Source organism: Oxyura jamaicensis, chromosome 2 (assembly GCF_011077185.1).
Source record: "Oxyura jamaicensis isolate SHBP4307 breed ruddy duck chromosome 2, BPBGC_Ojam_1.0, whole genome shotgun sequence".
In the NCBI taxonomy this organism is placed as follows: Eukaryota; Metazoa; Chordata; class Aves; order Anseriformes; family Anatidae; genus Oxyura; species Oxyura jamaicensis.
Genome location: NC_048894.1, coordinates 123,160,115 through 123,173,410, shown reverse-complemented (window position 1 = coordinate 123,173,410; position 13,296 = coordinate 123,160,115). Strand labels below are relative to the sequence as shown.

At 40.3% G+C, this 13,296-nt stretch overlaps 1 protein-coding gene across 1 annotated transcript in view; it reads left to right on the top strand.

The window, feature by feature from the left end:
* CPA6 (carboxypeptidase A6) overlaps positions 1-13,296 on the top strand; it is an 83,221-nt gene that overhangs the window by 68,185 nt on the left and 1,740 nt on the right. Inside the window, exons 7-10 of the mRNA XM_035319490.1 lie at positions 1,559-1,669; positions 1,919-2,009; positions 6,602-6,804; positions 11,926-12,010. Coding sequence (XP_035175381.1) covers positions 1,559-1,669; positions 1,919-2,009; positions 6,602-6,804; positions 11,926-12,010 — 490 coding nt within the window. The remainder of the gene's footprint in view (positions 1-1,558; positions 1,670-1,918; positions 2,010-6,601; positions 6,805-11,925; positions 12,011-13,296) is intronic.

The following is a 13,296-nucleotide window of genomic DNA, read 5'->3' as shown; positions in this document are numbered from 1 at the left end:
TGGAAAGGGTGAGAGGGCTGGGAATGTTCAGCCTGAAGAAGAGAAGGCTCTGGGTAACCTCATTGCAGCTTTTCAGTACTTAAAGGGGCTTATAAAAAAATAAATAAATAAATAAAATAAAATAAAATAAAATAAAAATGGAGAGCAACCTTTTGCTCAGGCAGATAGTGATAGGACAAGGGGAAATGGTTTTAAACTAAAAGAGGGGAGATTCAGAGTAGATATAAGGATGAAATTCTTCACTCAGAGGGTGACGAGGCACTGGCACAGGTTGCCCAGAGAATCTGTGGATGCCCCATCTCTGGAAGGGTTTAAGGCCAGGCTGGATGGGGCTTTGGGCAACCTGGTCTGGTGGGAGGTGTCCCAGCCCATGGCAGGGGGAGTTGAAACCAAATGATATTTAAAGTCCCTTTCAACCCAAGCCATTCAGTGATTCTGATTCTATGATTTTGTAGCTTTTGAATTGAAAGTATTAATTCAAATATTTTCATTATGTCACTTCTTGAGAATTTGGAAAAGTTCTGAAAAAAATTCAAAGCTTATCCATGCAATTTTTAAGGAGTGTATTGCCATAAATTAATTAATTATGTTTGTCTCTTTTAAGGAGATTTTTTTAAAGTATTTTGAAGAGTTTCTTCTTCCAGTTCATGATATACAACACATATACAACACTTTGATGTAACAAAATGCATAATTACAGATGTAACTTGCAGTGAAAGAATGGCATGCATAGATAAAGCCACAAGCAAATATGCCAGTATCCTTATCTCTGATACGTAAATACCCACCACAAAGACACAAGCTGAGCTGTATTTGTTAATATTGGCTAAAAAGAGAAAAGCATTAAAAAGTCAAGGAAGTGATGGGTGGTGACTTGTTTCCCCCTCAACCAAATTTCTTCACCCTAATACAGCTGCTGAGGAGTTTCTGGTTTGCTTCATTTCTCTATGTTGAAGAATGGAAAGAAATTACTTTCCCTACCTAGACCTCCTCTTCCAACCTTTATACCTGAGCCTCTCCAAAAATACAGAGCTTTCTGAACTGTAAAGCTGCTTGTATTGATGATTTTGAATATAGTAAATTACTTTGAATACAACAAAAGCTTACATAAGGCGAGCCTTAAATACTTTTATACACGTTCTGACCTCACCAAATCATCACCTTGTGGAAACAATAGCACTCCACTGTCTTATGGGACCTAAGCATGTTTCCTCAGCTAAGAAACTATTTCACTGACTTTCAGCTCTTACGTCAAGAAACATTTTACAAGCATTTGTTTCTATGTAACATGAGTTGTATGTTCTTGGCTATTGAAAGTAACTGAGAAGCAGGGAGAACAAGGTCTTTTGAACACCTTTTTTCAGGTTCACATGCTATCTTTAATCACATTTAGAGGAAGATGTCAGCCTTTCAAGTACAGCTCTAAGAATGCCAATGGTGCAGTAGGAACAGGCCTCTATACTGCCAAAGGCCGCATGACCATCTTAACTGGTCACAACACTTAACAAGGAAATTATTTTTGTTATGGAAGCTACATACTATGACCTTTCTCCTTGAGGCTCTGCAGACATACCAGACTGATCCTGCCATGAGAAGGATGCTAACTCAGCTGTATTTCTATATTATGCCTGTGTTTAATGTGGATGGATACCATTTCAGCTGGACACATGTAAGTACTATCAGTAGTACTCAAAATTGTTCAGTCAGAAAAGACAGAATGTTTATTATGTCACTCAAAGGTGTTTTTCTGTATAATCTGGCCCATCAGTTTGTGTCATGCAAAATGGAAGTAAATTAATTCAGTTAAAATATAATACTGAGTATGTTTACCAAGGGTGTTTTTTTTTGTGTGTGCACAGATAGATTTTCATCAAAATATAGTAATATTGTTGATTAACTATTTTAAAACTTACATTAGGATCGATTCTGGAGAAAAACAAGATCAAAGAACTCCAGGTTCCCATGTCATGGTGTTGATGCTAATCGCAACTGGAAAGTAAAATGGTGTGGTAAGTCTGGAAATACTTTGGTCCACCAGTTCAGATTATCCTTTATTTAATTATCAACACAGTAAGTGGGTTAGATCACATCAGTTGTGAAGTGTTCCACAGTTAAAGTTGAAGCTGCTTTCCTATAACATCACAAGGCAGGGCTCAAATATTCTATCTTTTTTTTTAAAAAAAAAAAAAAAAAAAAAAAAAAAGTAATGAACTTTGGAAAAACACATCACAAACAAAAGCTTTCGTGGTAATTGCAGCAAAAGTGGAAAACCACACATATACCTGTTCTGAAGTTTCTGCAATCATGTAAATCATATCAAGCATAGTATTGAGTTCGGCCCATCACATTTCAGAATTTACCAGACTACAACCTTAGGAAATATTTTAGTCTTCATTTTATTTAATTAATCCCTTCTCTGAAATGACCTTAGTTTTGGAAACTAAACTTGCTTTGTAGAGAAATGTCTGAGAATATTTTAAGACCATTATTTTTAGTGATTTAGTGAAGAAGCTTTTAAGTACATGGAGATCAGTTTTCAAGCTCCCTGAATTTCTGTAAATACTTTCACAAAAACTGACCTAAATTTTACATAGAGGACACAGTAGTAATGAAATATTACCAGAAGGATATGGAATGGATCAGCTGAACAAGAAATGGTATTTTAATAAATCTTACAGCAAGATGATGCAACTCTTAGACAAGAGTCAGCAGCCACACAATTTCTGGTGTAGCAGAAAGTAATAGACCTTCGTTGTGAAATACAGCATTATACACCTTGTTCTTCTGCTGACCTGCTCTCCCATCTCGAGCAACTTCTTTCACCTCTCTGAAATTGTGTTTGCATGGCGTTAGCACAACGGTCCTCCCTTCAACCTATTCCTCTTCTGGAACTCTCCAGGTGTTTCCACAGTGCTCTCACTGCTCGCAGTAAGGCTAAGCACTGCGCAGTCTGCCTTTCAGTGGCTTGATTGACTAAATGGATTTTTGAAAATTGTAAAGATGAAAGTAAGTGTAAGTTATCTGCCTGAGGGAATTATAATAGAGATGAGAGTGAACAGAAGCATACATTCAATACAGTATGGACCAATACAGTATGGACCTGCCAATTTCTATCAACTCTACTTGCAGTAAAGAGAGGACTGACATGGAAGTAGTTGCAGAATCCCTGCACCTCAGAAGGTAGTCCTAGGGCTGCTATCACGATCTTCAAGGCAAATTTATGCAGCAAAAAGAATGTAAAAGTGAACCAAAGTCCTGCATCACTGTTATTATCTTTTACTTAAGTGCAAAAATCACAACTGCAGGTATTTTGGGGATGTGCTTTTACTGTTCAGAAGTCACTGGCAAAATTGCAATGAACAGTTCTCTTAAAAATCTTCAGAGCCATGCTATAGTTATCTATCAGTGCAACATTAATATTCACACAGTGTGTTTTCTTTCTAGACCTTAATTAATCTTTCTTGGGTTTAAATCACTCTGCTCCTCCCTCTACCTGCTCCCCTGTATTTGAAACACTCCAACTGTGTTAAAACCTAAACACTTTTTACTCAGACCTGAAAACGTTTGCTCATTTTTCTGTAAAAAAAAAAAAAAAAAAAAAAAAGAAAGAAAGAAAAAAACTGAGTGAAACTATAACAATAAACACTCATGTGTTGCAATCCACTACTTGTTGAATCTCTTCCCTGCACTATAAATGAAAGGCAGCTCCCACCACAACTTTAAAAAATAAAAATTCTTTCAAAGTTGCTTATCATCCCACCAAGCACATGCTCTGCTCTCCGCACTGGACCCTAAATTCCACCTGATTCTCTCTTTCAGCAGCAAATAAAGAGCTCTTTCATGGACAGGGCTGGCTGGTGCTCAGAAGATCCTCACCTGGAGGTCTGTGTTCTCATTAATCTGATTCTAAATGAGACAGAGAAGAATCTGGATCATATCACACTTTGAGGCTTGTAAAACCATGATGCATTTAAAATTAAATACTGCGTATGCTTGTAAAAAACTTTTAATATGGTTCAGTCACACCTACAGTTTGCAGGCAAGGCTTGAACTTCACTGCAGGACTCCCAGGCGGGTGTGTGGTGGCAGAATCCATCCCCAGCAAAGCCACTGTGTGCTAGCTGCACTGAGCTATTTGGTAAAGATAGCACAGCATCCCTTCTGCTTTCCTCTGCCCTTCTAGTGCAGGACTTTGATGTAAGCTTTGTGATGTTGCTTCTGTATTCTCCAGGGGTTGAAAAAAAGGGGTTATATCACTGATTGTGATAGATACTGTTTTGCAGCCCCCCTGTGCCCAAACTAGTGCACAGAAATTGCACACAGCCCCAGGTGAATACTGACGGCAAGATCTCTGGTGTACAAATGTTCCTTGCAATATATATGTATGGGCAATAAGTAGCACAATGGTTCAATTCATGAGATAAACAGCAACTTAAAGCCAATAATGAGGTACATATAATTAAATCATTTCGTAGGGCAAATCCAGTGAAAGGGTTTGCATCCAAAGCTCTGAGAAAGAAGCAGTGGGAATTAAAATTTCACAATGCACCCCACTGCCCACTGAGGACAGCACCCCACACTGACAGGAGAAGAGGCTGCAAGGAAGTTTGAGAATCATGCTCCAGCTCATCCATACTCCCAGTCTTGCTTCTGTACCCAGTTGGACTTGGTTTTATCAGTCTCTGCACGTGCTTCCTTTGTACTTTTGATCTTATGATAGATGCTGGATGATACCCTCAATATACTGCCAGGTACAAAAATAAGGCAGCTAGGTGATATTTAACGCAATACATTTTCTTCTCGTGACTATAACTCTGAAATTGCACAGGAGTTGTTGATACATACTGTATCATTTTTTATTTCTTGTGTTACTGTAAAAGAACTTGCAGGATATCCTTACACTGTCCGTGGGCACCATGGAAACTCAGTCTCTACCACCAGCCAGCTTCACTTAAGGAAAACATTAACTACAGCTGGGATTACAAGCAGCTCACGATAGTAGGCTGAGCAGTTTAGAGAATATTTTCTTCACTAGAAGTCACTAAACTGAGTCATATTTTACCATTGGGTCATTTTAGTGTTAGCTTGTAGGATTATGCTTTTTATTAAAAAGGAGGCTCATTTTCATGGCTCAGCATAGAACAGTGTTATGGGAGATGAAGCATCCATTAAAAAAAAAAAAAAAAAAAAAAAAAGCAGTGGCTCTGGAGGCTCTGTTAAATAGCTTTCCTTTAGCTATATTATCTGACAAGACATCAAGGCAGGGTGCTCTTGGGATCTGGATGACTTGGTGGCCATCTGTTCTGCAGGGAGGACACCATCTGCCCTCAATATAACCCTTCCATATCCACTGCTATCTAAGCAGTAATACCTTTTGATATCCCCACCTGTGGCCATTGAATGATAGCCTCATTTTTCCTATTACAAATGAAGCTGCAGTGTGAAATTCTTCCACTTTTTATTTTTTTATTTTTTGGCATTAGGATGATCGCATAACCCTGCTTTAGTTCATATTATTATGCATTCTCACACACTGCTTTTTTCTTATTATTTGAAGATGGGAGTACTTACAAAGGAAAGCTAATAAAGCACTGCTTTTGTAAGTCTCTGATGGTACCAGGAAATGTAGCAAACAAACTATTATTATTCTGCAGGTCAGTGTGAAACACGTGGCACTTAGAAATCACAGTGGATAAAAGAGCGCTATAGATTTGCATAAATATTCTTCTTTTAGGCCCAGGCCCTAAGCTGTAAATGAGGTGGTGGCTTAGAACCAGAACTGCTAGATGATAAAGGAGCCGCTATCATGCCTCCTTCTCCGAGTTTCATCTTTCACTACCTCATGGGATATTACATGTAGGTTTCACTTCTGTAGCTTACTGCCACCTGAGCACAATGATGCAGTGAAAGAAATCCTCACAACTGGGCCCTTGCCCCTTTTTGAAAGAAAAATAAACCCTGTGCCAGCTGAGATTATTTCTATTTTAGTCAACTGAGCAATCATCCTATGCAGCTCATCATTTTTTTTCCCATAAGGTTTGTGAGAGTAAAAATAGGCAGTAGTCAGGGACTATTCTCATGTTTTAAACGAGTCTCGAAGGTAATGCATGTTGAGGTTATCTACCTACCATTGCAGCTATCACTGCATAAGCCAGTACATTAAACTACTCTTAAGGGCTAGACTGGTCTTGGCAGTGACTAGTGAAGGATTTCCGTGATTCCTAAGAGACCAACTGAAACCCCTCACTAGTTTTAATAAAACCTCCATGCCAGGGTGCTATCATAAAGTGTGCCCCTCGTATGGAAAGCTAATGAAGAAAATACAATGAAGTCAGGCTCTCCTTTCCTGTTTGGGTTAAAAATACATCCTCTGGGGAGAACTGCATGTAGGTGGCCACTTGGCCACTTGGCGTGTTTATTAGATGGACAAGCAGATTGCTGTACTGAGGTCCCACTGGCTCATGCCCATCATTCACAAAAAAACAATTTGTTTATGGCTTCTCATGCTCTTGCACAGAGGCTCACATACGGCAGAGCCAGGAGTTGACCCACAGAAATTCCCTCTGATCACTCACCTTCAGCTTTCTCATTCCATCTCTAGACGAAGGTGCTTCATTTCACCCATGCGATGACACCTACTGTGGTCCCTACCCGGAATCTGAGCCTGAAGTAAAGGCTGTTGCTCATTTTCTCCGCAAACATCGGAAACAAATAAAAGCCTATTTGTCCTTCCACGCATATGCACAGATGCTGCTGTACCCTTACTCTTACAAATATGCAACTATTCCAAACTTCAGTTGTGTGGTAAGTACATTAACGCTGGGGAGAATACACTTCCCTATATAACTTTTTTTGGTACATTTTAATTTTGAGAAGGGAGTTGTTTCCTCAATGCATTGCACATATTTAATATTTAGCAGTATTTATTCTGGATCCGCTTACAATCTCGTTTCTGATTAGATAGCCTTCCCTCAAAGTGAGTCAGCAGTAATTTGATTCAAATGGTATAGTGCCTTCCATCCATCAGTCCCTGCAAATTACCCTATAGGATAAATCCCTGAGTTTTAATTATAGTTATTATCATTTTATTTAATTAACAGTAATGGGAATTATGTAGTTAAATCCCTGGGCATCATCTAGCTGACATTCTGTCCCTTCATGCTCAGAACTGGAACACTTGAAGCACAAAGAAGATCATCTTCAATTTTATGACCAAAATAAAATTGAAATGGTTTACATTTATTGATTAGAAGAGAAATCTCATAGACTTCACCAAAAATAAAGCTTCTATTGCCTTGTGTATCAACCTGCTCAGAAGTAGCATTTTTACCACTTTAAGACAAGCAGTTAATTAACATCAGATGCTTTGGAGCTTTTGTTTATTAGGAGAATAAATTAATAGGATATTTTTGATGCAAGCCTATTGATTTACAAATATGTACATTTCATGTATTCCATGCTCATCCAAATGCAGGAGAGCTATTCCCCCTGCTTGCAGCATGAAGTCTGCTTTGAGTCAGACTCCTGTGCATAAAACCCTCCCTTTTGCCTATTCTCTTAGGGAAATGTTGCTCAAGCTTCACTTGCTCTTTGTTCCTGCTCACAGACGCATATTGCAGCAATCAGTAGCCAGCATCTTTCTTTTGCCCTCAGTCTCTGGTAAAATTACCTTGCCCATACATCTCTCATTTTGGCCTTGAAAGTTGCAGTGATGTTTAACTTACTAGTTTAAGCTAGTTTGCCCCAGAAGGAACTTAACTGCATCTTACATTTATCCTGTGCAGAATAAATGATGTTGTCAGTCCCTGGAGATTCACTGAAGTTTCACTGAGTTGCCCTCTCAGGAGACTGAGCTGCCACTGCACAAACTGAAGCCTCATTGTTGGTTTATTTCTGTTAAGACACTTAATTCCATGAGTTACTAAAATTTCTCCTGTCTGATGTCATTCTTGGGAAATAGAGCAAATTATGAGTTAGCTATGCAGGCAAAGGAGCTAAAAATATGAACTTGTGGAAACTGGCAATCAAACTCTGCACTGACTGATTAAATCCATGAACCTTGTTTGTATTCTACCTTCTCCACCCTCTTTTGGGGAATGGCAAAGGGAAAGAAGAGCTTCCCAGATGAACTGGTAGCTATTAATTACCAAAAAAATGTAGACTGGGAATTGAAAACCCCAGGATCTCATTTCTTTGAGAACCAGCAGGTGCAAGCATCCTCTTATTTTAGAACAGACAAGACAGCAAAAGGTAAAGACATGATCGTAGGAAGAATCAGCATCTCCTCTGCAAGATGGCTGCTGGGTATCAACAATGCCAGGAGTAACGTGAGACAACAGCAGACACAGTGTTAGGAAATTCATTTGAAGGAAAATGAACCTCTGAGAGTTTTCATACATACACATAAATCTTCAATACATGTTGTTCTTGTTGCTATTTTCTTTCCGAGATAGCAACTGCCCCTCAGTGCACACACTCTACTTTTCCATCCAGAGCTTTTAAACCAAAGGAGTCCATCTTTGGTGAGTGATAGGCGTGCCCTGAGTCTGTGAGGCCTTGAATCAGGCTTTGCGTCAGAGGGAGTTTGGGTATGGACCTAAAGTGACAAAGAAAGACACTGGTTTAGACAACAGCCCTGTAAGTCAAATACCAACTCTAAATGTTCTGCCAGTGTTTGACTCTGGCATTGGTTTTATTGAAGTGGGGCAAAAATGAGAGGGTGGTTGGAATAAGAAACTGAAGTGATTTCCTGTTATTTAGGAAGTTTGGTATGGGGGGGTTATAGTGGAAGTGAATGGAATACTGTTGCTTATTTATTTATGTGTTTTAATATTTGCCTACAGCCAAAGGCTGCATCACCTGGTGGCTCCTAAATTAACGATTTTTAATATTTGAAGTGTCTCAAATGGTGACTTAGGCTGAGGTTTCAGACTCTCCAGTTCTCTTGGAGATTTACAGTGAGATGGAAAGTGGCTGTCTCTGCTTCCTGCTGCTGATGGAACAAGCTTTGTTGGTCCACGTGGACTCCACATGCACAGCAGATAAATAGCAGTTGGTGTTAACAGGGGGCCACAATTAATCCCAGGCTAAAGAAAGGATGTTTCTGTCTGGGTCGTCATTCTGGTGAGCTGTCAGTTACCATTTCAATTAAAGCGTTCAATTATTCAGAGCTGCTTTGAAACTGGAGAGCTGTGTACTGATCACAACATGCATATTCTGGGCTAATTTAGGCACAAGTCTCTTATTAACACTCTCCTGAAATCTGTCCTTTTAAGGTACTTTAAATGAAAGTGTACTTTAAGACTGGAAAAAAAAAAATAAATAAATAAAAGAAACCACAGCAAAAACATTCATCCACCTAGAGAGTTTTAAATTTCACCTACTGTTCACTCCTTTTATTTTTTTTTTTCCCCTGTATGGTCACTTGCAAAAGTGAGCTTATATGGCATGACTGAGTTTGTGTATCTTCTTGTAAAAATCTGACAACTGTATGTGAAGCTTTCTCCTTGGGGGGCGGGTGTTCAAGGGCTGGTTGCCCAGATTTATTCACAGTGAGATCTGCACGGTGCGAACTGTCCCCCTTCAGTACATAGCTCCAACAGGGGAAGTGAGCAGCATCCCTCCAGGCTAAGAGTGGTGCGGGGACACCTGCCTACATGCCAGACACGTACTTGGGTCCCTCCTGGGCTGACCCTTGGGCCGTTGCTGCCTCTGTGCAGAACTCAGTGCCTTTGTGCTGCTTTAAAATGGGAATTGCCAAAGGATTTCTTCAGAATGATTTCGACAGGGCTTGCCTGTTTTCTGTCATTGCTGTACGATGTGTAACTCATGTGGGGAGTGTTCTCTCTCATAGCTGTGTTCTCCTTTCCATGGCACATTTACTGGGATGACTGCTGCACTGTCGCAATGAAACCCCTCTGCCCTCACAGGATCTGACACCTCCTGCCCCATCAGGGTCCTGTGTGTGATGACTCACAAAAGCTGAGGCATCTGCATGCGTAAGAGGAGGAATAGTCCCAAAAGACAGCACTTCCCTCTGTTTTGGGCCTCCCGCCACCTCCTTGTGTTTGGCGTGGGGTGAGTCAGAAATTGCCCATTGGCATCAGCTCCCAGGTCCCAGCCCTGCAGAAGTGCACAGCAGCACTGACTTCAGCAGCTCCTGCGTTTGTGCAGCCTCTCATGGAGGCGGCGAGAGGAAGAAAAGAGACGAACTGAAAATATCAGGCCAGAATCTCCAGCACAATCTACCTTGTGCTGAGAAATGAACAAACCAAATCCAGTTGTGTCTAGCAGATTTTCATAAGGGGGTAAAAATTTCCATTTGGCAAGAGCTGGACAAGCTAGATAAGTGGGCCCATGTGAACTTAATGAGGTCTAAGTCTATGTGCTGCATCTGGTTTGGGGCAATCCCAGACATGAGCAGAGGGTGGGAGAAGAACTCACTGAGAGCAGCCCTGCAGAGAAGGACTTGGGGGTTCTGGTAGACAAAAAGCTCACCATGAGCCAGCAGTGAGTGCTTGCAGCCCAGAAGGCCAGCCACATCCTGGGATGAATCACCAGAGAAGTGGCAGCAGGTCAAGGGAGGGGATTGTGCCCCTCTGCTCTGCCCTTGTGAGGTCCCACCTGGAGTGCTGCATCCAGGTCTGGGGCCCCCAGCACAAGAAGGATGTGGGGCTGTTAGAGCAGGTCCAGTGGAGGGCTATGAACATGATCGGGGTGCTGGAGCACCTCTCCTATGGAGAAAGGCTGAGAGAGCTGGGCATGTTCTGCCTGAAGAAGAGAAGGCTCCAGGATGACTTCATTTCAGCTTTTCAACACTTAAACTGGCCTCATAAAAAAGATGGAGAACAACTTTTTACAGAGGCAGTTAGTGATAGGACAAGGGAGAATGTTTTTAAACTAAAAGAGGGTAGATTTAGATTAGATATAAAGATGAAATTCTTCACTCAGAGGGTGACGAGGCACTGGCACAGGTTGCCCAGAAAAGCTGTGGATGCCCCATCCCTGGAGGTGTTCATGGCCAGGCTGGATGGGGCTTTGGGCAACCTGGTCTGGCGGGAGGTGTCCCTGCCCATGGTGGGGGGGTGGAACTAAATGGTATTTAGGATCCCTTTCAACCAAAGCCATTCAGTGACTGTATGATTTTCCAGGATCCTTTCCTCTGAGATCATTATATTCCTTTCTCTTTCAAATATGTGCATCCTTTCTCTGGGTTTGCAAGCAGTATTAAGCAGTATTCATGTGTGACCCTCAGGATTTACCATGCACTAAACCTCCTGCACACAGTTTCAGAGGATGCTGTGAACCTCCTAAACAGAGTGTGTCCATATGGATCTTGAAATGTAGGTGCTCATTTTCCCCACACAGCACTGAATATGCACTTCTGCAATAGTGAAAATATGTCTCCAAGCCTGTGTCTTCTGGTCCCAGAGAAAGTTATACCAACAGTGAATATTTCCCAGTCTACCCAGTCTCTATTCAGGAGTGGAATTTGCCTCTTTCCTTCTTCCCAGTCTGAATCACTGTGGAATGAAACCTTCAACCACCAGCAGAAATGTCGTTTAGTGGACTGGGGAAATACCTCTGCAGATGTTGGCAGAAAATGCCTGCATAGCTTTTAAAATGCCTACAAAAGGGTATATATACACCTATAATTAGAAATATTTAATGACTGACCATTCACAGTGCAGTGAGCTTTTTTTTATGCCATGAAAATACTGAATCAAGTTCTTATAGTGTTAGGGAATTCCTGTCAATAAAAATAAATAATGCATTTCTCACTTAAAATCATTTTAGTTTGGTTGCTGCAGACTTACAGAACAGGGCATTGCGCTGGCAATCGGTAATCCATAGCTCAGGCTCCAACCCCACTGCAGTATTTAATTCAGAACCTAATTTATACATTTGTTTTTCTCTCCCACACAGGAATCTGCAGCCTATAATGCTGTTAATGCTCTTCAGTCTGCCTATGGTGTAAGATACAGATACGGTCCTGCATCTAGCACTTTGTGTGAGTTTCCCTCTGACACAGGTTTATGACTTTCACCTAGCTTTAGTAAGAAGGAGACTACCTTTGTTATTACAAAGGAAGCAAATACTGTTTAAAGTGAACTTTGCTCCAGTTGTGGATGGTGAAGAAGGCGGAAAAAGTTTTGTAACTGACAGTCAGTTGATTGCAGTAAGATTAAGCCAATTGATGCAATAAAAGAGAGTAAAATGCAATGCATTTTAGAGGGGAAATCCAGCAAGTAACATGTTCAGAACATATCAAAAGAGATTTAAGTAAATAAATCAGAGGATCTGAAAAAGCATATCTTTACCAGATACTGCAAATGCATTACTAACTTATAAAATATTTGGGAGAATATAATTCAAAGTAGTTTTTGGCTTTCACTATTACTTTACCTCTCCCTCTATACACTTGTGATAGATACAGCTATTCATGAGCTCCTTCTAAAATTTAAGATGATCTCCAGAAAACTTAGGTTTCAAATGCCTCAGTGTCTAGATGATGGTAACTGATAGCAACAGTATCTTTACTCGGATATCTTCCGTTTTTTCAGAGGGTGATTTCAAATGCATTTTCCCCTATAAATAGAATAACTTTAAAATATTCTCTTTAAATATGTAACAACATTTGTCAAACAAGCTCCCCATGCAGATGGAAAAAAGGAAATGAAGTTCAATAGGTTTCAATGAGATGTCATTCTCTTTACTGAAACTATGAGGCCTGAATTCTCTTGGTAAGAACAACAGGCTCCAAAAAAGTGAGGAGTTTAAGTAAATAGCAAGATCTTTACCAAGTAATCTCTTGCATGTCCTTTGCTGTTGCTGTGTTTAGGTTGGATCTCTACGCATCACACTGTATCATGGGCCCCCATCTCACAGCACAGTCATCGTCTTGTGCTCATTACAGTGCAGTCATTTGCTGTGTTGAAGGAAGAGCAGTGTGAATTAATGCTAGAATTGCACAGAAGAAAGCAGGCCACATAGGAGATGGATCCTTATATAAATATAAGTCTTGGGTAACCAACATATGGAGATAATGAAAAGCATAAGAAACACACTTCCTCTGGAAGGTTTGTTAATATTAGACACCACCTATGCAAATGCTCTCATACTGTAAGGAGATCATGAGACGAGACAGAAATTAAGAGAAAAATATTAAAAAGCACTTTAAAAAGAGAATGTATTTTACTTTTTCATCTTTCTCCCTTCTTCTGGCAAAGGAATTACCAAAAAAAAAAAAAAAAAAAAAAGATAGAAGCAGAAGCTTGCAGAGCATAGTTCCAGCTG